We start from the raw sequence: 25387 nt of genomic DNA on the forward strand, positions 1-25387 counted from the left end.
CCTGTTGAATTGATGCTTTCAGTTTGTTACACAAAAAATCCACAAAAATAGTTGTGGACGTTGCGCCTTGGCAGCGAATTTTGAAGCTGCTGAAGTATTCTTCTTTCTTACTGGTGAAGTATACCAATGGGTCGTTTTCCTTCTGGAAATGATCATGCATTTTCTGATATCGCCCCACAACCTCTGCCAATATATGGACAGATACATCAATTTTGAACTTTTCTGTGAGCTTAAATCTTTGATTGGATTGTGAAAATACCTGTATGTATCTATTTATTACCTCTAAAATTCCATGTATATAGGATGGATTGTAATTCGTTTTATGTTTCTCCTGGTTAGTAATACAGCTACTGACTTGGTATTCGATGTCAACAATTAAATTGCTAATTGACTTAATATCCTCCTTTTTTAAATGGTAACTGACAATGTCGAAGTAATGTCTGTTCATCATAATGTGTTCGTCTTTATTAACGACAAATGTTTTACTTTTATCATAGTTACCTATCACTGTACTTAGGTGTTGAATTTGATTCGCATGAACGGAGTAAATAAGGTTTTCAATTAGTCTTTTTACATCAAGTTTTGCAGGGCTGGTCATACCATCTTTTATCACTTTAATCCACTCTTTCCAGATTTTATCAAAATCCCTGTCCCATTCTTCTTCATTTACTTTTTTATCTCTCAATTCTGAAGCCAAATCCTTGCTCTTTCTAATAAGCTGATCTTCATAACTTGATCTCTGATCGAGAATTCTTTTTTCGTCGTTTTGAGCCATCAGGGAAGAGTAGTTTTTGTAAGCATCAGATACCAGCTCTTCTTTCACTGTTTCAAATCCTTTTTCGAATTTAACTTTCCATTGAACCAACAATTCTGCATCATCTGCGCTATTGAAATGTTCTTCCATTTTCTTCCTGATATCCTGATAGTTTGACAAAATCTTTTGTTCAATCTCTGATCGTGTCATTGCATCTGTATTATTATCAATACTGTTATAGAGTTTGTTTTCCTGCTGAAGAACATGACTCCTTAGTTCCCAAGTCCATTTTCCATACATTTCTTCCAGTTTGGTATAAGCTGCAATCTCTATGGTGTTCTTAAAGCTAAAAACGAAGTTTTCTGCGAGCAAAGCCGTCCATAGTTCCATAATGCGTGCTTTCAATTCTGATATCTTCAAGACATTGACTGTTTTTTTCTCTTTTCGCATTTCTAAGTAACATTTCTTTAAGGTCTTTAATATTTTTACAGTAGCTTGGATTTGGCGGAGCCATCGGAGGGTCTCCCTCCCAAAGATGAGCAAAGTAACGGATCTGAGAGTTCACGTCAAACCTGATCACTGCGTCAAATGATGCAACAGCGCACTGCTCCTGGTCTGCAGCCATGCTGGTCATCTCATCGAGTTTCTCCTGAAAGCGTCTCCTTCCCTCCATGTTCTTATCGTCAGCATTCACTTCTCCTATGTTTTGATGGACAAACACACAGCTCGGTGATAACCTCACCTTCCTCATTCTCAGAAACGCCTGCACAGCAATTTGTAGAATGTCTTGCATTTCAGAAGGGTTCTCTCCAAAAATGTTGATCACGGTCATGTTTCCCAGCCCAATCACAAAAGTTGCCAGCTCATTGTCATGACTACGTGTTGCATTTGACAGCTCTACAGAACGTAGTCCTTCTGTGTCGACTATCAGCACAAAGTCATATCCCAGCTGTTTACTGAACTCTGCCTCCACCTTCACTAACTGCATGTAGGCCCCTCGGGTGCATCTCCCACTACCAACAGGAAACTGGAGACCAAACATGGCATTAAGTAGCATGGACTTTCCACTGCTCTGTATTCCCAGTATTGAGATAACAAACAGCTTCACGTTCCCAATTTCATTAATGATTCCGTCCAAGATTGAGGTAATCCAAATGAGAGGGACATGTGCAGCATCACCATCCATGAGTTCAAGGGTAAATCCAGAGATCATCATTTCTGCTGAAATATTTGGCAAAGTAGCTGGGAGTTTTTCAACTGATGGCGTTGTCTGTGAAGCTTCGTAGATCTGACCAACTTCCCTAAAAACGTGATCAATTCCAAATGAAGAGGCATCAAGTTCTTCTGATATTTTATCCAACTCTGATTGTTTTGTAGCAATGGTCATCGTGTTAGAACCTTGTTTTTTCAACTCTATTATTGCTGTCCAGACCTGATGATAAGTGAGATGAAGTTGTGATAAGCGATCTGCAGACATATTATCTAAGTATATGCGTAGCCAATGCAGAAAGTATGTTTTTACTGTGCCTGCATTATGGTTCAAAATTTCAATCAATGATCTCATAAAACCATTAAGAGGAAATGCTTTTTCAAGCTGGGCTTCCCTAATTAGTGTTTTTTTCCATTGAAATGTTACTTTTGTATTCCTCAACACTTAGGCCCCCCTTTACCTTCATGCGAGTCAATTCTTTGTCTTTCTTGCACCACGACTGCCACAATTTTCCTTGAAGAGGCAAAAATGTCACCATATCCTTGCCCTCTTCACATTGTTTATCATCTTCATCAACAACGAAGCCATACTGTCTTGCAATAGCTGAGCATGCTTCGATGTTAAGTTTTTCTTTTTGAATTGTCTAAAAACAATTTGATTATTGACGTCAATTCATCAATTAACTCAGCCTCATTTCGATTCCCGACAGCAATTTTCGCATTTGTTCCAGATACTCCACTGGAAACTCTCTTATTGTCAGCACAGAGGCAAACTAGCGGCTTTGGGGAACTCAAACATTCGTCTAAGATGCGTTTACCTTCTTCATTGCGATCACCATCTGACAGTAATATCACATTTATAGACGATATCTCATGTAAAAATTGCATCTGTGTTTTGTGTTCTCTTGCATCTCCTTGGAGATTAGTGAATGCTATGCAGTCATTAAATACATCTGTGATGCCGCCGCCACGGAGCCGATCGGCGGGTGGCCCACCTGCGATCTCGCCGCCCCGAGCGACGAGGCCGACATTGCTCCACCCCACCACCTCCCCACCCCCCCCCACTGGAACACACACGCACGCACTCCCCCCACCATTAGAGCGCGTGGGGATACACACTGGCCGACAGGTTTTCACCCAGAAGCCATCGTAAAAGGATAATCTTCACGGTTTCCTGCAGCCAGGGAATTGGACGGTCTCCTCCGACGCTAACACACACCGTGGCGCCGTGACTTGAGTAGAAGTGACATGTTCACGGCGGGGCTGCCCCGCCACCGCGGTTAGTACGCACCTCACGCACACGGGTCGGCAGGGCAGGTAGGGAGGAGGGCAGAGCCACGAGCGGCGGGAAAGCAGGGTCGCCCTCTGGCTGGATGGCCGCTGAGCAGGTAAATTTAGATGCGGACGTCGCTGAAAGCAACGGCCCGGGGGATGCTGGGATACAGATGGGCCTACCGATTGGCGGGTGATCCCAGCGAGCTGATTGGCTCGCGAGTCGGCACCAGGTAGCCCCTTTGATGTAGAAAGAATAAAGCGGGTCAGGGCGAAGGAAAAAGGGGCTCTGGCTACTTGAGTCAACCCCAGGCCCGTCAACTCCCGAGTCCAGCCGCGCGAACGTCCGTGGGACGTATCGACGCGCCGCGAGGACCAGCCGGCAGTGACGACGAACCGTGAGTAAGGGAGGGAGAGAAAGAGGGAGTTGGGACTTAGCTTAAGAAGAAAACCGGAGAGGGTAAAGGGGAGAAGGACAGGTAGAGTATAGTGCTGACTATCGAGAGATAGATTGGTCCTGCCCCGCCGATCCCGACTGACTCGGTTAAATAAGGGCTCGCCGACCCGGTGGAATAAATCGTCGGCGATTACATAACGGACTGGTGTGGTTTTTGCGAGGGTGTGGAAAGAGAGTGGAAGCGTGGGTGCGCTCGCTGTTCGCGGTGGTCGCCGCGTGTGTGGAGCGGCGCCGCGTGAGCTGTGGGCGCTACAAACCGTCGGCGGCGGACTCCCCCGTTGCGAGCGGATACCCATCTCGCACGCATGCCCATCGCATAGCCCTTTAAACCCGTTTAACCCAATCCCCCCAATCGCCGGAGTGGGTACGAACGACGTCGCTTACCCTCCGACCTCTAACCCCCGGTTACCCGCGTGTGATTGGTGCGTGGGACTGCGCGGGCGGGGAGCGTCGCGTTCGGGTGCCGGCGAAGCGCTAGCGGGCCCCAGGGTGGTCGAGGGCGATGCCTCACCGGCAGGAAACCCGGACTCGGGGGGGGGGACAGCACAGGGGGGGGAACAGGAGCGCGGCGACCTTTCCCCGCCCGGTGAGGAGTGCAGCGGCGGCAGCTCCCACACTAGTGGGGAGTCTGGGAGCGTCGGTACTTCGTGGACAGGGTCGCAGGCAGGAGAGATCCCGGGGGCCGGCGACCCTAACACATCATCGTCCTTGCCACCTGGAAGATACCAGGCAATCTCTGCAACTCCTTTCATTAGTTGACCATTCCTGCTGCTGCCTCGGCAGTGCCTATGAAAGAAAACTCCATGCTTTTGCTTGCCGAGAAATAATTCATTATCTGAGATTTCGATGCGGGTGATTCACCAAATCTTACGATGGACACGAGTGCAGTGTTGGCATCACTGATTGCACAGTTTTTAGATTTCCATTTTGTGGTAGATGCATCACGGCATTTCCAGCTTTTTTTAATCTGTCTGAATGACCAGATAGGGAATTCTATTTCTGAACAACAAGGATTTGGAACTAATAGCGGAAGTGCGAACTGGATGAATGAAAGTTTGGTGCAAATGTACTGCCTTACAAAATTGTCTCCACAATGGAATATTGCCATTTGTAAATCCATAGGGTGAATGTGGGTTTCAGTGTTTGTACTAGGCCCATCCCTGTTATTTATTATGTCATCATCATTCTTATCATCAGAAAAGAAGTTATCACTATTAGGACTTTTATTTGTATACGTGGACTGAGGTAAGTTGTTTAATTTACCTTTGTTTAGATTGTTACATTGAAAACTAACACATCTTGCTCGATAGTCAATCATCATCAGTTTTTGCAGATAAGAAAGAGCAAGTTCTTGTTCTGTGCATCGATCAGGGTTAGTTTGAATTGGAGACCTGTTGACAACACATACATCACTTGTGTGTAATTTCTTAGGGTAGTAGTTTATCAGTGCGAGTCTTTCAAGCAGATTCAATAACTCTTCATTATTTTTTCGTGGTTGAATAGATGGTTTATTTTGTAATTCTTCTTGCCTTAAAGTTCCAGAGATAATGGATTCCAGCATCATATCAAGTTTAGTCCAGTCAGTTGGCCTTATTTCACTGCATTTAATCACATGGGAAACTTCAGCACACATTGTTGCTTCGATCTGGGATCTCATGAAATCGAACTGTTTTTGCTTTTCGGCAGGAGTTCGTGCATTAGACAAACCTGTCCGGAACACGTATGCCTGAGCTCTGGATTTGTCTTGTTCCATCAGTCTTGAGTACTCTCCGTAAGCTGACTCTAGTGCACGTTGAAGATGATCAATGTTGTCGTAATTCAGGGAATGCTGAAATCGTTTTTCTTTTACACAGTAGCCAACAGCAGAAGCGACTGAAATGATGAGTAGCTCTTGTTCGATGAGTTTTGTTGTTCTCAGTGATTGGCTTAATGAATTAAATGAATGTCTGATTTCTTTGTTTTTTTTTCATGTATTTCTGAATAAGTTGGTGAAAAGTCAACTTTTAAATGTTCTTCTGCTTTTGTTAAGATGTTCACAAGATCTTTAAAGTCAGATAATTGATTAGGGACTCCTTCATACTCATTCAGCCACTGCATAATGGAGGCGAATTGTGGAAAGCTGTTAACTTCACAACTGTTTGGCTCCATAATAGAGCGCATAAGCTTTTTGATTTTCACCGTTTTGGCAGGTGCTGTAACAAGATTTGACAAAAATGATTGAAAGGCTGGGTGAGACAAACAGGTGTTTATCCAAATTAAATTGCTTTTCATTTCATCATATAATGTCTGTTTCAAATCAAGTATCTTTTCTAAATTATATTCCATGTCGGATTCTTGGCACTGTTTAATATCTTGCATCACTGACCTGGCTTTAGCATTAGCAGAGACCAATTTATCCTCAAGACGAAAATTTGGATTTTGGTTTGTCAAAAGTGTGTATGCCTCCTTGAGCCTGCTAGCTATCAAGGTATTTTTAAAATAATCCTTGTGGTTAAACGTGACAATGTCCCACACTGGAACCAATGATGTGCCTAGATCAATGACAGTCCACGTCTTGGTGTTCGAGACAATGTCAGTTTTCCATTGTTGAAAAGAACAAATGCCAGGTGATCCACCTATTGTACCTACGGAAATTGTCACCTTATTAAGAGGTGTAGCATTGTATTTTTCGGAAAATTCCGTTGTAAATTCGGATGCCATCATGCTATCACCACCACCACTACAGCCACTGCTGTTGTAGGCAGAAGTGGAATACCTTTTCACTGCCTCCGATAGCATATTTCTTTCTTCCTTTTCCTCATCTGAGCTGATGCCCTCTGCTGATGCTTTCCACTTAAATATCCCACCAAAGTGGACAGGGCCTGTATGGGCATGAGAGCCAAAGTTCTCAAAAAAACTTCCAAACCTGCTGCTTAGCACGCGCGTTTTTAAAGACTCATTGACGTTTTTTAAAGTGTTTTCAATGCTTTGTAATTCCTCCAACGCCTCATCAGACAGCTTGAGTTGATCAAAGTTCAGACTTCCTGAGGCAAGTGGTAAGTACAGGTATTTGACGCTATGAATGCAGGTATCCGTGGGATTTTTGTTGTTGCTTTTTTTCAGTGTGTAATGCCTTGCTATGCCGCGAGGTGATTTCTTCATTCAAGGCCTGTAATAAACCTTCTTCTGTCGTTATGGTATTGAATCCCATTTTTTCCACTGCTGTCTCAAATATGTTTTCCTCTTCAGAGGATGAAAACTCTTGTTGCTTTATCATCGGTTGATGTACTGGCCCAGCAAGATCAAACGACATTGGGATGTTTAGGAGTTTGCCTCTTTTCTTTAACATATCGTTTATTTGACCAGTTCGATACACCCCCTCCAAAGCAAGTCCTTTAGATGCATATTGTAAAATACTTATATGTGATATTGTTCCACGTAAAGTTGAAATGTCTGATAAATCTAACTGCTTTAGATAAGTGTTTGCCATATCAGTGGAATGGTTGCCATCACACAATGGGTTTTCTTTTGCTCCTTTCAATTCCATTCGCTGCTCTGTCTCAGTCTCTATGTTATAATTATCACTGCGAGTTAATATTTTCTGATGGATTTGTTCTGGATGCTGCTTTGTTGGTGTATCTTGCTCCTGTTTATTTCCAATTGGCTCACATTGTGATTGTTTTAAAATAACTTAATTGCCAGACATTTTCACTAACTTACACAATGCCTTTTTCTCCCATGAATGCCGGCAATGTGGTTCTATGATTTCAAATTCCTCAGGGCCACAATATTGCAATGCTTGTACATTGGTGATACCCAAAATATATCGTAGTTTTGTAATCCAAAAAGTTGTATTAAGACCTAAGTCTGTAAGTACTTTGGCAAGCTCATCTTGAGCTTTAATGTCGTGGTCCTCCTCTTCAGACATAGCCTTGAATACACACATAGACCGTCCTTAAATAGTAATACAACATTTAACAATATTACAAATCAATTTATAATTCAGTTGAATATTGAATGTTGTTTTAATCATGAGCATAACAAATATTCAGACGAATAACCGAAGTTCATCACCTATTTTAATGTCAAACATCTGTGATAAATATTAAATTATGTATTTCCAAATACCTACCACGCGTATCTACTTTTTAAATAATAAAAATGAAATAAATATACAATTTTGATAGTTAAACAATTGATTGAGTAATTGCAGGTTGAAATTTGGAATATAACAGCACGAAATTCATTCCTTCAACGGGCCCAATATTCTCAAGAGACTAATGGGAAGTGTTTTAACTTACCATGCTATAACAAGCAGCACTTCAGCCATGGCACCATAGCTAATGGATCAATCCTGCCCATCTCCTGTGCTCAAGCTCCACACATGGTTCTCATGCCACTTGAGAACGTTTTTGTCTGCATGTCATTTCCCAATGCAAATGTTGATAAAAGTCGGTATTTAGCCAATACTACACCGGCCCCCCTAGAGGCAGTAGTAAGGGATGTACTGGGGTGGGGCCAACGTCATGTATTGAAAAAAGTGGTGCGGCGCTTGGAGTTTACAGATGGGGGGATATTATGAGGTATGGTCTTAGAGATCGTGTGTCTACTGTGCAATTGCAGGATCTGGCAGAGGTTAAAAGTGGTGGTACTAAGGTGTGGTGGTAGAAAGAGCTGAGCTAAGACCACACACGCATACACTGTGCGCTCCTGCGCGAGAGAAGGGTGGCTCTACGCATTGCTCAAAGCTACAATTACACTGGAGTCAGTCGATCACATAGGGATAATGTGTTGGGCATCATATTACATTATCCCAATGTTATATTGTACATTACATTATCCCTATGCGATAATGTAATGCACAGTACATTAGCCATTGCAGTGACTGCTGAGGTGGTAATGGCCATTGCTTTTTCGTGGCTTGTATACATTGATTACCATCACATTACCAACCATGACTGTTATTATTCATGTGCCGTCACTTGTGCTGGATTTGAGAGCTCGGCCCTTTAGGCCTTGCCTAATGCAGGTGGTGAGGCGATGTTTAGGTTGGTAGATCGCAGCACCATTTATTCTGTAACTTGCTATCCGCGTGCTGGCACAGAATTATATACTCTTCGTTGAATAAAAAAAATGTGTACGTCTGCTTTTAGGCTCATCATAACTACAGTATCATATGAAATATTACATCTTTTGACTGCATTCTCCCTAATTCTGTATTAAGTGTTTTTTTTCGAATGCGTAATCCACTTCGAAGCTGTGAAAAGCAATCTTTATATGCATAAAATACTTGACAACGAAAATAAATATCTATTCCTGAATATTAAATACGATTTAAATTATTTGTTTACTACAATTGCATAATTAAACATGCCATTTACATGACAGAGACATTCTAATCGTGATGCCAACGGCAACCTACATGTTCACAATGCAAGTGCCAGAGTTGACAGTCTCATGGACTCACCTCTCGCTTGCTCGGAGCACAAAGGAGGCTGGAACTCTCTTCCTGACCTTCTCTATCGACAGACAAGTGTCAGGGTGAGGTGGAGTTGCATTGTGTCCAGCTTGAAAAGAAAAGCAAATCAAACACGTGATTAATTATTTTTACCGTACACTACACAGCAACCACAATTTCAGATAGCTGTGAACTATGCATGGGTTTACTGACTCGCATAGACTTTCATTTAAGGGTTATTACAACAACATACACATTTATACAGCATCTAAATATCAGTTAATCTGAACAAAACCATTAAAACCAGACGAATCCCAAAATCATGGTGGGAGGTGTTGGTCATTGCAATACTCAAACCCGCCAAGCCAACCGATGACCTGGGAAACTATGGGCCAATATTACTCATGTGAACGACCTACAGACTCCTAGAACGCATCATCCTCCGGAGGATCAACCCCTTCTTCGAATCAGTGATCCCTGAAGAACAAGCGGGATGTGTGGACTTGTCATTGGCCGAAAAAACAGCCTAGATTAAGGACTTGATGTGGAAGCTCACAAGGACCATTCCTTGCCTCGAAACCATCCTCGTGATATGGATGATGCTGATCAATATCTAACTGCGTGTCTATATGGGCAACAAAGCTAGCTCATCTTGGTTCCTTATTGTATATACAGACGACCCTTCTCCATCGCGACTTTCTACATCGCGGTTTTGATATATCGTGGGGTCGGCATGAGAAATAAAATGGGATTTTTTTGGGGAAGTTTTTGGGAGTTTTTCAAAAGCCGCATACGACACACGAAGGCCAGCAGATGACACACACAAAGTTTAGTACTGCACAAATGCTTCAAATATATGTGTAGTGACATCGGGAATGTCACCGTAGCATGCGATGTTCTTACGTTGCGGACAGCACCGGGTGGGTTCACAGAGAAGGCCCCAGGTGGGGGGGGGGGGGGCTAGGGGGTGATCACGTGTCCAGGGAGAGCTCTCGAGGGGGATTGAGAGGGAGCTAGAATGCTCGAGAAAGTGTGCGGGGCCGAGGGTGGAGCCGACCCCGACCCGGGAGGATATAAGGTGGGTCCCTGAGAGGGACCAGAGTCACTTCGTTCTACAAGCTGGAAGCTCTACGTCTACATGCTGGAAGCTCTATGTCTACATGCTGGAAGCTCTACGTATACATGCTGGAAGCTCTACGTCTACACGCTGGAAGCTCTACGTCTACACGCTGGAAGCTCTACGTCTACACGCTGGAAGCTCTACGTCTACATGCTGGAAGCTCTACGTTCTACGAGGCATCAACATGTGGCCGGGGACCCGAGTGAGGGTCCGACCCTTCGTAGCTATAACGCTTACGTATAGAGTAGTTAGCTGCGTGGTCACCACCCCAGGCTGTATCTGGTAAAGGGGCAGTTACCTCTTTGTATATACTGTTATGATAAACGTGTTGCCTCTGAAGAATAAAGTCTGTGACTCAGTTGGACTCACAACATGTGTATAATATGAATGTATTTTATTATTTTAATACCATAAATATACAGCATTTTTTTACATTACATTTTGTAAAAAGTTACTTTGCACGTTGGTTGGGAGGATGCCAAGCGTATTTACGGTAGCCTCTCGCGTGATATCTCACAGCATCCCACCCCCGAACCCCCCGGGCTGGAAGTGCTCGCTTCGCTCGCCAAGGGGACCAAGGGGACCAAAAATTTTACTCGGTTTTTCCAGATCGAGGGGGGCTGCACCCCTAACCCCCACGATGTGAAAGGGTCGATTTCAAATCGAAATCGCTATTTGAAACAATGCGATTAGCAAATCACAAAGGCTACGATTTTTTCGATTTGAAAAGTCCTATTACTTTCTCATTGGAATTGTTTTATTTTTTATTATTCTAACTTTATTAATATAACTTAACAATTGTTCTATGTTTGTTCTATTTCAATTAAAACACTTTAATACATGATGGAAGCAATTCATCTTTTAAGTTCTCATCCTTGCATTAGAAGATATAGAGCAGTTCATATTTTGATGGTATCATGTGGTAATGCTCCATCGCATGTTAAATCTATTACACAGTGAATATTGAACTGAAGCTTGACTTAAAAAATGTAATCGCAAATCAAATCACGATTGCAATATCTGTCAGAAAAATCGCAATTAGATATTGTCCCCAAATCGTTCAAACTTTGGTCGACTGTATGTCTGTTCCAATTTTTTTAAATGCCTTGTCTATTTTGAATGTCGCAGTTCCTGACAGACAAATATGCGTTCCCTGCATGCCAGAAGTCAGGAAAACAATATGATGAAGCCAAAACAGCACTAGAATGAGAAGCGGGTAAGCAGAATACAAGAGACATCGATCAAATGGGTGTGATGAGAATAACCATAGCTGAGGAGGGCCTGGAAGCCGTAGTATATTTTGCTTCCCAGGAATTAACCTAACTCGTGGAGCGAAGGAGGACGATGTTCATGACAGACCATAGAGAAATAACTCTTGCATGGGCAAGGAGTGACCCAGGGAAATTTCTGAGAGAATATACACAAGGGAGGACCCATGGCAAAACACCATAAACTCGCTGCCCATCCAAGGGCAAATCCAGGGCAAAGAGACGAGAATGTCCCTTGCCGTTTCACTCTCTGAATTAACAAACCCTGGTGCCTGGAAAGTTGAAACGTTCCAATGCCAACCATGCATATGCATATTCTTAAACATCATGGTATTATATATTCTTGGTTCTTTCGGTAAAGTCACGTAGAAGGGAAACAATAAAATAATAATATAAAACAATACAATTCTCACGACGTTTCGACTGCAGCACAAGCAATCATCATCAGGTGTGAAAACCACAGTAGGAAAATTTGAAAAAAGTGGCCATTTTTTCTTAACGTTAGCACCACAAAGAGCGATTTGGCAGTTATTCAGATGGACGAGTCCATCTATGTTCAGAAAAGAGGAGGGGGGAGACAAAAATAATGGATGCGGTCTGAAAGCCACTGTAATCGTGAACAATCAATTAAGACCCGAAATTGTTTATCAAAACCTTCCAATGATTGCTAAGCCAGAATCCATCTTCTCGGTTGAAAGTGTCTCTGTGTTTGTATATGTGGATAGCCTCATGAACGAATCTCTCATGGTAGCCCGATGGCTTGCAGAGAACTTCTGTCTTGGAGAAGTCAATGTCATGTGAGCCTACTGAATTATAACAGTGATCTGCCACAGCCGAGGTGTTGGTCCTACCGTGTTTTAGGTCTGCTTTATGTTCACGGATGCGGTCCGAGACATGTCGTTTGGTTTCTCCAATGTAACTACTATCACAGAAGCAACTTAGTTTGTAGACGCCAGGGTACTGTGTGTCCGGAATCACATCTTTTACAGACGGAACCAGATCACGTATTTTACGAAATGTGTCGAATCGGACCTGGATCTTGTGCTTATTCAAGATTTTGAAGATCTTTTTTGTGATCCCCGCAATGTAGGGTAAAGTGATGGTTTTGAATGGCTCCTCAACAGGGTCATTCTTCATGGTTGGAGTGATAGCTTTGCGGATTGTGTAGTCGGAGTAACCATTAGCCTTAAGAGCTTGGTGTACGTGCTTGAGTTCACTGGCTGTGTTCCTGGTCGGATATGCACTGGGTTCTAGGGTGCAGAGTCTTGATGAGGGAATTCTTCTGGGATGGATGGTGGTGGGAATCCGGTTTCAGGTAAGCATCCATATGGGTAGCTTTCCTGTAGACAGAGTGGCTCATTGAACCATCAGGTCTCTTTTTACTGTGGTTTTCACGCCTGATGATGATTGCTTGTGTTGCAGTCGAAACGTTGTGAGAATCTTATTGTTTTATATTATGATTTTATTGTTTTCCTTCTCCGTGACTTAACCGAAAGGACCAAGAATATGAATCCCTGCAGTCACGATAGCTTTAAATCAAAATCATGGTATTAAACATTAACTTTGGTGATATGATATGTTGTTAAGTGACAATACAGCACATAGTCACTGGGTTGTGAATACGACTAGTTACATGTTCTATTAACATCCACTTATCGATACATGAGTGCCATGAGATCTGGGTTAAGCATATAAAGTTGATAATGATGTATGGAAGTTTTATATTGAAGTATTGAACCAAAGGATAATTCAGAAAATATACGTAATCTCCACGACAAAAATAACATGTCATCCAGGGGTATAACCAGAGCCTGCCAACCGCCTTTGTCTTCCCAGTGACTGTCATTGCTTGCTGCAGCAGGAAATTAATTTTAAGAATGAGTCGACCTAACGAGGAAAGCCGTTTCACAATAAACATGGCTACAGACACATAACACGTAGGGGAAATTGAGTGGGTCTGTGCTCACACATACCGTGGGATGACCTCCGAAGAAAGGAGTTTGATAAGTGTTATGACATCAAGCGCCAGGATGTCTGTGGAGAACCAGGGATGATCTCAGGCTGACCCGATGGATGCACCACGTGTGCAAAGGTGGGAGGAGAATGTCGGGCCGTAATGTATATTAGGTCATTAATCGCATGAGCTAGAAATCCTATATAAACAGCACACAATCATATTAGTCGGTTCTGCACTGGCAGACTCCGGGGCTTGCCCTCGTGACTGGCAACAGAGTTTTGTTCCTGTTGAGGCACACGAAGTGTCGCTAGAAGGCTTATCTTACGTTTTTTTCGTCTGTTTTTGGGCCGCTTGCAGAGCCAAGGACTGCGCCTGTAGTGTTGCAATTAGTTGTGTGATAGAAATGTTTTACTGGTAGGAACGAAGTTGTAAACTGAGTGTACCAGCCTGCAATAGATTAATGTGTCCGTCCGTCCCCTTTCAATACTTTAACGAAGTGAAATCTCGTGCTGTTGGGGTGTAAAAATAAAATTGCGCAAAATTCCAATGTTCCTACCAGCCCACCCTGCAGGGACCTGTTAATAAGAGCACTCTAGTGGTGAGGTCGTCTTATACAGCACTTTTCATGCCACTGTTGTGCGATGGAATTTTCTGTATGATACTGTACTGCACATTCATTGGAAATGCCCTGAAGTGCAACACATACAGGTTTCCCTCGCTTTGTGGTTGTAGATGTGGTCCAAGAAAAAGGGCACACAAACCTAAACCACACAGGACAGCTTACCTGCCAAACAGTTTACACACACAATGGTGTCCCACGTCGGATCACGAAGCTGTATATGAGTGAATTTAAATAGCATATGGAGAATTTTGGGTAGAAATGCATTCGTCCAATATACATATTACACAAACTGAACCCGCATAAAGTGAGAGAACGCTGTACTGACTCGCGGCAACCTTAGTCTACACAGCGTCACTTGTATGTACAATTCTTTGTACACATGCACACCTCTCCATGCTTCCTTGCATACTTTGGTGGTTAGATTGTGTCCTGTGTTTAAACTTAAGCATTATTTGTTCACCACAAGTGTACGTGGTTAATGCAGACATGATTCCTTGCAAAGGATGCAGTTAGGTGTTTTAACATCTTAACACCTCTTTTTTTGGCAGAAAGGGTAAAATCTCTTCTTTTTCCCTGAGTTTTTGTTCTATATTTTTCGTTAATGATCATATCTCCGAGCAATGTCATTGAAGGTAGCATGCACTGTTATTGGCATATCAGTAGATAATGCGTTTGATAAATGAAGACTATTAAGGGATTGCTAATGTTGTGTTTGGGCTATGGATAGTATTATAAACCAACATCAAGGTTAGCATAAGTGCAAGTGTTCAGGCAAGATTCATGTCTGACATATTTTCAAAACGTTATTTTTTTGCCTAGATTGTAATAACCTATATTTCACTATTGTAGTGTTTGCATGCAGTCCAAAATTACAGGGCCATTTGTTCAAGATATTTAACATCACTAACCCATAGACATTAACATGCATTTTAATATGGTATTCTTTTTTTAAACATAGCCTGTTAAAATAGCTGATGTACAATAGCGATCCTGTATTAACCACACAGTCTATACAATGTACGTTCTCACATCTATGCCGTATCTAATTTACCTGTAGCTGATTTCAATAGTTTTAGCCTATTACTGGCCAATGTGCAGCCGACTTGCATCTCTTATAATACTCACGATGTTCAGGTGATGGAGAGTCGTAGGGCGCAAGTAATTCGCTCCGTCTCTTCTGCTCTGCATTCACCCCGGCTTTATATTCAGATTCACAAAAAGGTGGAGCTTCCCAGACTCCACCCAGTGCTTGATAATAACGAATGCGTGTTTGCCTGTGTGTGAGAGACAACGCGTGTGTGGACGTGAAAGAAAGATTGTGAGCGTATGCCCTTTGAGTAGTTAAATACTGCATGTTACCTAGGCAGTGAGGATAGCGTATGAAGAAATAGTCTATCGAGGAGTCGGACAATGAGATATAGTTTCCAAATTATACTAAGGCTCTCAAAGCACTAAAACTTAAATCATACACTAACTTGTTATGCATATATGTGGAGCATCATGGGCGAAAGGACAAATAAGCATAACTTCATTCTATATCCACATATAAATAGAAAAATAGTTTAGTCCATCGACCGTTTATTTTTCCAGGGGAGCATCAATCACCAAGTGGCATTTGTAAGCAGTCAAACTACAGACTCGTCTCGATGTGCTAATCATATCCAGTATTTCTGATTTTTTTTCGTCTCAAATCTATATTTTTGTGAGCTTTTCTTACTTGGAAAGCATCCCACTGTTTCAGAAGAAAGCAAGACAGCCGACACCACATTTAGAGTCTCCAAATGCACCTTGCCTGGCACAGGCGCCGTGGTGACGTCGCCGTCACTTTGTGGCGAATGGCGGATATTGGTATTGGTGTGTGCGGAGCGGTAGTGTAGCGGTGAGCGCACTGCGCTACAAAGGTGGCGACCCGAGTTCGATTTTTGCTCACGGCTATCATCAGTGCCTGGGTGTGGTGTGTAAACATCGCCACTGGGGAGACAAAGGGGGCCGGGTGTGGTGTTGGCCACCCACTCCCTCGTGTGCCGTGCCGGCCTTCATAGGTGCTGCTCACTAACATCACTTGCCCCTATAGCCTGTTAAGGCTACACGGGGGATCATTGTCGTCGCGGTGTGTGTCTCTGTGTGTGTCCCTGTCAGTGTGTGGGTATCTCTGTCTTTGTGTGCGTGGGTATCTTTGTCTGTGTGTCTCTGTGTGTGTGTGTGGGTATCTCTGTGTGTGTCTGTGTGGGTGTCTACAATTGTGGTAACTCATTGCCCCCCTTTTGACTAGTATCAGGACTCAAGGTATTATGGAAATAAAAGTGTTTTATGTTACTTTCTTTCATGATTTATTTGATTTAATATACAGTATTTTTATTGTGTTACATGTAAAAGTACCATATTCTTAATTGTGAGTTGCACAGTGCTTCCCTTTCTGATGAACCTTAGCATATTTCTTAACACTGACCATATGGTCATTTAAATACAGTGGATTATTGTGTCCCGACACACGAACCGTTCGAGTTATGGACTGGTCTCAGGAATGAATGTGGTTCGTAACCCGAGGACTGCCCGTATTCCTTCATGACTGATTAAAAACATACAATTATTTCCTAAACAGCAGCATCCCTGCTTCCACCCCTGATTATCATGGTTGGCTCCATACGGTGCAAAATATTTTCAACAAATAAAATAAGTCTGCACCACAGTCTGTCAATCAGTATCAAATATTCCTGAACGCTTGGTTTATAATATTGAAAAAATATCAGTCCTACTTTTATGAAATGTTATTTTTTAAAGTTTATACAAATGCATGCCACCATGCATGCATACCAGTTTTCCATTTGTTATTTGCTGAAGTGGTAGCGAATGTATGTATGGATGTGCGTGTGCTGTCTCAGAACTCGTGGTTTGTCCCGAATCATGTTAAAATGTTCTTGATATTTGCCATGCCATTATTTTTTTTAAAGCTGTTTTGTTAAGATTGCGTAAAAAATATTCCACTCCTCCAGTCTTGCCTTTACAATACATTCCTCCTTGTAATCACGTGTCAACATGTTTTACCCTGGCCGCTGTTAAACAATCCAGTTTTTTTTTCCATTTTTGCTTGCATTGTGACTTTCATAGAATCTTAAATATGCCAGTGCCTTCCATCAAATGTCTCTCAGATTGTAGTCTTTTGCCTTACAGGTGCATTTTATCATACAATCTTGTACGTAAGTAGGCAGATGTTGCTCAATTTAAAGTGTTTAGTTCGCATATGTGATCACCTGCATTTGTACATTTGATTTAATTTACATTGTTACATTTTCTTGTAAAACCCTTTTGAGATGTGTGTAAGCATCGAACTACTTACTTTGAAAGTTAAAAAGCGTTAATCTTTACCGTATATACGTTGGGATTTATAATGTTTGACTCTAGACAAACACTCATTGCCGTTTCCCTGATGTGTGCATTCGGCTGTATGACAGCATATCGTGAATGACTAACAACTTTACTCACACCGGCGTCCTTTAACTCATCATCGTTTTAACTTTTTGTAAACTTGAGCAACCTTTTGCACCCTTTAATTTTGTCAAAGTATGTTTGTGCAAATATATGCAAATTATGCATTTTGTTAGCGGAATTGTGCATTCTGAGCTAGGAACGATTTTAAGTGGTGGAAGGAGGGAAGGGAGTCGATCCTAAGCTGAGAAGCAAAGGCATCCCAGGAACATGGGGCAGCAGGGTGCAAAGAGGTCACAAACCCGAGTTTGAATCTCTTTCAGAGGCGAGGCCAGGAGTTTTAAAGATGATTCATGACGATTGTGAGCGTATGCCCTTTGAGTTGTTGAATATTGCATGTTACCTCAGCAGTGAGGATAGCGTATGAAGGAGTCTCTCGAGGAGTCGGACAATGAGATATAATTTCCAAATTATACTAAGGCTCTCAAAGCACTAAAACTTAAATCATACACTAACTTGTTATACATATATGTGGAGCATCATGGGCGAAAGGACAAATAAGCAGAACTGCATTCTTTATCCACGTAAATAGAAAAATAGTTTAGTCCATCGACCGTTTATTTTCCAGGCGAACATCAATCACCAAGCGGCATTTGTAAGCAGTCAAACTACAGACTCGTCTCGATGTGCTAATCATATCCAGTATTTCTGATTTTTTTTCGTCTCAAATCTATATTTTCGTGAGATTTTCTTGCTTGGAAAGCATCCCGCTGTTTCAGAAGAAAGTAAGACAGCCAACACCACATTTAGAGTCTGAAAGGGCACCTTGCCTGGCACAGGCGCCGTGGTGACGTCGCCGTCACTTTGTGGCGAATGGCTGATATTGGTATTGGTGTGTGCGGAGCGGTAGTGTAGCGGTGAGCGCACTGCGCTACAAAGGTGGCGACCCGAGTTCGATTTTTGCTCACGGCTAACATCAGTGCCTGGGTGTGGTGTGTAAACATCGCCACTGGGGAGACAAAGGGGGCCGGGTGTGGTGTTGGCCACCCACTCCCTCGTGTGCCGTGCCGGCCTTCATAGGCGCTGCTCACTAACATCACTTGCCCCTATAGCCTGTTAAGGCTACACGGGGGATCATTGTCGTCGCGGTGTGTGTCTCTGTGTGTGTCCCTGTCTGTGTGTGGGTATCTCTGTCTGTGTGTGCGTGGGTATCTCTGTCTGTGTGTCTCTGTGTGTGTGTGTGTGGGTATCTCTGTGTGTGTCTGTGTGGGTGTCTACAATTGTGGTAACTCATTGCCCCCCTTTTGACTAGTATCAGGACTCAAGGTATTATGGAAATAAAAGTGTTTTATGTTACTTTATTTCATGATTTATTTGCTTTAATATACAGTATTTTATTGTGTTACATGTAAAAGTACCATATTCTTAATTGTGAGTTGGACAGTGCTTCCCGTTCTGTTGAACCTTAGCATATTTCTTAACACTGACCATATGGTCATTTAAATACAGTGGATTATTGTGTCCCGACACACGAACCGTGCGAGTTATGGACTGGTCTCAGGAATGAATGTGGTTCGTAACCCGAGGACTGCCCGTATTCCTTCATGACTTATTAAAAACATACAATTATTTCCTAAACAGCAGCATCCCTGCTTCCACCCCTGATTATCATGGTTGGCTTCATACGGTGAAAAATATTTTCAACATTAATAAAATAAGTCTGTACCACAGTCTGTCAATCAGTATCAAATATTCCTGAACGCTTTGTTTATAATATTGAAAAAATATCAGTCCTTTTATAAAATGTTATTTTTTAAAGTTTATACAAATGGATGCCACCATGCATGCATACCAGTTTTCCATTTGTTATTTGCTGAAGTGGTAGCGAATGTATGTATGGATGTGCGTGTGCTGTCTCAGAACTCGTGGTTTGTCCCGAATCATGTTAAAATGTTCTTGACATTTGCCATGCCATTATTTTTTATAGCTGTTTTGTTAAGATTGCGTAAAATATTCCACTCCTCCAGTCTTGCCTTTACAATACATTCCTCTTTGTAATCACGTGTCAACATGTTTTACCCTGGCCGCTGTTAAACAATCCAGTTTTTTTCATTTTTGCTTGCATCGTGACTTTCATAGAATCTTAAATATGCCAGTGCCTTCCATCAAATGTCTCTCAGATTGTAGTCTTTTCCCTTACAGGTGCATTTTATCATACACTCTTGTACGTAAGTAGGCAGATGTTGCTCATTTTAAAGTGTTTTGTTCGCATATGTGATCACCTGCATTTGTACATTTGATTTAATTTTCATTGTTACATTTTCTCGTAAAACCCTTTTGAGATGTGTGTAAGCATCGAACTACTTACTTTGAAAGTAAAAACGCGTTAATCTTCACACGTATATACATTGGGATTTATAATGTTTGACTCTAGACAAACAGTCATTGCAGTTTCCCTGATGTGCGTATTCGGCTGTATGACAGCATATCGTGAATGACTGAAAACTTTACTCACACCGGCTTCCTTTAACTCATCATCGTTTAAACTTTTCTGAAAACTTGAGCAACCTTTTGTACCCTTTAATTTTGTCAAAGTACGTGTAAAATATATATGCAAATTATGCATTTTGTTAACGGAATTGTGCATTTTGAGCTAGGAATAATTTCAAGTGGTGGAGGGAGGGAAGGGAGTCGATCCTAAGTTGAGAAGCAAAGGCATCCCAGGAACATGGGGCGGCAGGGTGAAAAGAGGTCACAAACTCTACTTTGAATCGCTCGGATTACAGTAAGAATATGGATGCACATCTGATGCTGTGACTGTTTCAAGAGGTCCTGTAGATATTGGGCGGATTTGTTTAAAAGCGCTTTTAGAATGAAGACTGCCCTGTGGCAGTGTTTTAGGATGTCAAGGGTGGTCAAATTCCAAGTGATATAGAGTTTGCTATGATGAGTTCTTTTGTAGGAATGAAGGACAGAGTGGAGGGCAAACCGTTTAAAACCATTGCTAACTGCCTTCACCCGTCCCTAGTGCACGCGTCACTCCGCCAAGAGGAAGTCAGCAGTGGCCTTCACGATGCAGGTGGGGGAGGGACGCGCGCCACGGAGGGCGCAAGTCCACCACCGCAGTTCACCTCACCAGCATTTGTGTCGCCAGGGCACCGACATTTGATTTTTGAGAATTAACTTTAAAGCATTATTCAACAGTTGTAGATAATCAAAGGGCTGTTGTAGCCCTAGTTGTAAATCGTTAAACTTGTTTCGCACCATATGTAGCCAACCACACTCATCAGAGGCTCGGGGGAAGGACAACAAACTGAACACAAAGCAGTTCTTAAGAAATTTGCTTCCCATCTTGATTTAAAATTGCATAGTTCCAGTAGCTTCCTCATGTCGGACGGAAGAGCGTTCCTGATGGACAAAGACGTGCTCCTGAACGCATACGATGCATCTTCTTTGGTTCTTTCGGTAAAGTCACGTAGAATGAGAATAAAATAATAAATTGATAAAATAAAATAACACAATAATATTCTCACGACGTTTCGGCCACAACACAAGCGGCCTTCATCAGGTGAAGGGACGAGACTGACTGTCTGGTAGGACAGCGCTGTCCTACCTGTCTGGTAGGACAGCGCTGTCCTACCTGTCTGGTAGGACAGCGCTGTCCTACCAATAATATTCTCACGACGTTTCGGCCACAACACAAGCGGCCTTCATCAGGTGAAGGGACGAGACTGACTGTCTGGTAGGACAGCGCTGTCCTACCTGTCTGGTAGGACAGCGCTGTCCTACCTGTCTGGTAGGACAGCGCTGTCCTACCAGACAGTGTCGTCCCTTCACCTGATGAAGGCCGCTTGTGTTGTGGCCGAAACGTCGTGAGAATATTATTGTGTTATTTTATTTTATCAATTTATTATTTTATTCTCATTCTACGTGAGTTTACCGAAAGAACCAAAGAAGATGAATCATTGCAGTCACGAAAGCTTTAAATCGAAAGCATACGATGCAGTGACCGTCTTTGTTCGATGGTCAGTCAAAATCCACTGCAAGGATGAGCAGAGTTCACGTGATGGTTCATGATCTTTGACGAGATCAGAAAGGTTTCGTTGCACATTTGTGGAAATAATTTTGTGTGTAATGGCATCAAACTTTTAATGCATTCGTTTGGCAACCGAAAGCCAATTGAGCTGGGTGAGCACTGGATGGACGTGGTGTGATCTTGCAGTACCCGTCATGACATGTTCCAACGAATTTTGTACAGGCTGCAGCTTTTCATGTTTTTGCCATCGTCTCGTAGAGTATAGTTGTAATTATCAAACCTTATCGCTACGATACTACACGCCACCGTGTTGGGTATGTCATGACTCAATGGTAGTCGAATGAGTTGTAGAGCCATGGAATTAAACTTGCAGGACTTGACTATATATCGTACGTGGAGATCATACAACATATTCTGTATCGAGAAAGGTGCCGAGGCTCTTTAGATTAGTATAAAACTGAATCCTGACGTCTGCAACCACCACACCTGGTCCGCCCAAAATCTGTTTTAACCTGAGCCTGAATGCAGCAGCGGGAAATAAGCATATTGATGTCACTTGATGACATCGGCGATCGGAGAGACTTCTGTTAAAAATAGGAAGGACCTGAGGACAGACCCCAATGGTGCTCCAACCGGATTGGTACTGACCTTTTCAAGTTAAATGTTAAAATTAACGAATTCACTTCTCCAAAAAGACCACACTCAGCCAAGACTGTAGATTAAGTGTGGAAATGCTCACGTCTTACATTGCACTGCTAGACAGTGTGCAAAATTTTCCCATTATATTTAAACCTGAACAAATTTTTCCCATATCTTAATTCTGCTGGGCCCTATATCTCCACCTGAGTAAAATTTCCCACATCCAATATTCCTTGCCAGATCTGTCACTCAAGACCTTCCCCCATGTTGTCATCACATTTGGACTGATCTACTGCAACTCTATCCTCTAGAGTTTGCACTAATCCATCATCTCAGGGCTCCCAATAATATTAAAACATAATGACAATTTATAGAGTGCCTTTACATGGGCTATCTGAACAAGCAACAAACAAATTAATCACGAGTCGTTCGGCAATTGAAGTGAGAAATATATGTAGCATTTATAACTTCAGAAAGGTGAGTTTTTGAGTGGGATATTGAATGATGACAGCTTGAAAATGCAGTGGCAGACTGTTTCAAGCCGACAAGAGCAAAGGTGTGGTCTCTAAACACTATGGACTGCATTCCTAGCGAATGCCTTCAAGGCACTTGTCCATTTCAGAATCTATAAAAGTCACAATGACGTACGGGCGAATGGATGACACCAGATTACGAGACCGCACGCACGCACACACACACAATCACATGCATTTCTTTCAGGGGCGAGGCCAGGAGTTTTAAAGATGATTTATGAAGATTGTGAGGGTATGCCCTTTGAGTTGTTGAACATAGCATGTTGCCTCAGCAGTGAGGATAGCTTATGAAGGAGTCTATCGAGGAGTCGGACAATGAGATATAATTTCCAAATTATACTAAGGTTCTCAAAGCACTAAAACTTAAATCATACACTAACTTGTTTTGCATATATGTGGAGCATCATGGGCGAAAGGACAAATAAGCAAGAACTCCATTCTTTATCCAAATATAATTAGAAAAATAGTATAGTCCATCGACCGTTTATTTTTCCAGGCGAACATCAATCACCAAGCAGCATTTGTAAGCAGTCAAACTACAGACTGGTCTCGAAGTGCTAATCATATCCAGCATTTCTGATTTTATTTTTGTCTCAAATCTATATTTTCGTGAGATTTTCTTGCTTGGAAAGCATCCCACTGTTTGAGAAGAAAGCAAGACAGCCAACCACACATTTAGAGCCTCAAAGTGCACCTAGCCTGGCACAGGCGCCATGGTGACATCATGGCGGCTCATCCTCAAATGAGTACCTGGTGTGGTGTGTAAACATCGCCACTGGGGAGACAAAGGCAGTCGGACGTGGCGCTGGCTACTCACCTCCTCGTGTGCCGTGCCGGCCTTCATCGGCTCTACTTACTAACAGCACTTGCCCCTATAGTCTGTTAAGGCTACACGGGGGATCATTGTCGTCGTGGTGTGTATGTCTCTGTCTGTGTGTGGGTGTCTGCAATTGTGGTAACTCATTGCCCCTCTTCTGACGAGCATCAGGACTCAAGGTTCATGAAAATAAAGTGTTTTTTTCCAATAATGCCACTTTATTTAATGTTTTATTTTATTTAATATACAGTAGTTTTATAGCGTTACATGTAAAAGTACCATATTCTTAATTGTGAGTTGGACAGTGCTTCCCTTTCTGTTGAACCTTAGCATATTTCTTAACACTGACCATATTTAAATACCATGGATTATTGTGTTCCGATTCACGAACCGTTCAAGTTATGGATGGGTCTCAAGAATGAATGATGTTCGTAACCCGAGGACTGCCCGTATTCCTTCATGACTGATTAAAAACATACAATTATCTCCTAAAGAGGAGCGTCCCTGCTTCCACCCCTGATTATCATGGTTGGCTACATACGGTGCAAAAAAATGTCAACATTAATAAAATAAGTCTGTACCACAGCCTGTCAATCAGAATCTGCATATGTGCGGCAATTGGGGGTATTTATGTTCAAATATTTCTGAACGCTTGGTTTATAATATTGAAAAAATATCAGTCCTACTTTTATACAATGTTGTTTTTGTTAAGTCTATACAAATGGGTGCCACCATGCATGCATACCAGTTTTCTATTTTGTTATCATTTGCTAAAGTAGTAACGAATGGATGGATGTGCGTGTGCTGTCTCAGATCTCGTGGTTTGTCCCGAATCACGTTAAATTGTTGTTGACATTTGCCATGCTTATAATCTACAATGCCATTATTATTTTTTAAAGCTGTTTTGTTAAGATTGCGTAAATAGATTCCACACTCCAGTCTTGCCTTTACAATACATTCCTCCTTGTAATCACGTGTCAACATGTTCTACCCTGGCCGCTGTGAAACAATCCAGATTTTTTTTCCCTTTTTGCTTGCATTGTGACTTTCATAGAATCTTAAATATGCCAGTGCTTTCCATCAAATGTAGACTTTTGCCTGACAGGTTAATTTTATCATGCACACTTGTACATAAGTCGGCAGATGCTGCTCATTTTTAAGTGTTTTGTTAGCATATGTGATCACCTGCATATGTACATTTGATTTAATTTTCATTGTTACATTTTCTCGAAAAACCTTTTTGCGATGTGTGTAAGCATCAAACTACTTTTAAAGATACATCGGCCTTTGTGTTTCGAGAGACAATTCGGTTGCACCTTACGAGGTCAGCTGTAGGTTTTGCAGCGCCTATAATGACTTAGTAGGCCAATCCTTGAGTTACAATCCTTGCCACAGCAATTGCGAGTGAAGGCGGTGGCAGCTCCAGAGGTGTTTGTTGCTTTTTCTTTACGTCGCTCTCTCTTGGTCTGCCAAGCAGTGTCTTTTCTCCTTGCCTCTCCTGAGGCCTGTTTTCATAGCCTGCTGCCAGCTGAGTCGGTCGACGGCAGTTTTTTCCCAGTCATTTGGGTTGATGTCGCAGCTCTTCATGTCCCGTTTACAGACATCTTTGAAGTGCAGGACTGGGCGACCAGTGACCCGTGTGCCTGATGCCAGCTCGCCATACAAGACATCCTTGGGTATTCTGCCATCCTGCATGTGGCGCGCGTGTCCAAGCCATCTCAGGCGCCTATGACTAAGTCGAGAGTACATGCTGGGAATATTGGCCAAGTTGAGGACTGAGGTGTTGGCAATGCAATCTTGCCATCTGATACCGAGGATGCGTCTTGAGACATTGGAGGTG

General features: G+C 42.4%; 1 protein-coding gene and 1 pseudogene across 1 annotated transcript; both read right to left on the reverse strand.

Moving 5' to 3' along the window:
- Positions 1-977: 977 nt before the first annotated feature.
- On the reverse strand, positions 978-2460 carry LOC142922941 (interferon-induced very large GTPase 1-like). The gene has a single exon (XM_076063882.1). The coding sequence runs from the start codon at positions 2316-2318 to the stop codon at positions 1101-1103; it is 1218 nt and encodes a 405-aa protein (XP_075919997.1). The 5' UTR covers positions 2319-2460; the 3' UTR covers positions 978-1100.
- Positions 2461-3075: 615 nt separating this feature from the next.
- Positions 3076-15300, reverse strand: LOC142922940 (interferon-induced very large GTPase 1-like; annotated as a pseudogene).
- Between the last annotated feature and the right edge of the window lie 10087 nt (positions 15301-25387).

The sequence above is a fragment of the Petromyzon marinus genome, unplaced genomic scaffold (assembly GCF_048934315.1).
Source record: "Petromyzon marinus isolate PM22_M1 ecotype Great Lakes invasive population unplaced genomic scaffold, UKy_Petmar_22M1.pri1.0 PM_Scaffold_23, whole genome shotgun sequence".
NCBI classification, from domain to species: domain Eukaryota; kingdom Metazoa; phylum Chordata; class Hyperoartia; order Petromyzontiformes; family Petromyzontidae; genus Petromyzon; species Petromyzon marinus.

Excerpts from the sequence above, each read along its gene's own strand:
- LOC142922941 (XM_076063882.1), bottom strand. The coding sequence starts at position 2,318 with ATGAGATCATTGATTGAAATTTTGAACCATAATGCAGGCACAGTAAAA.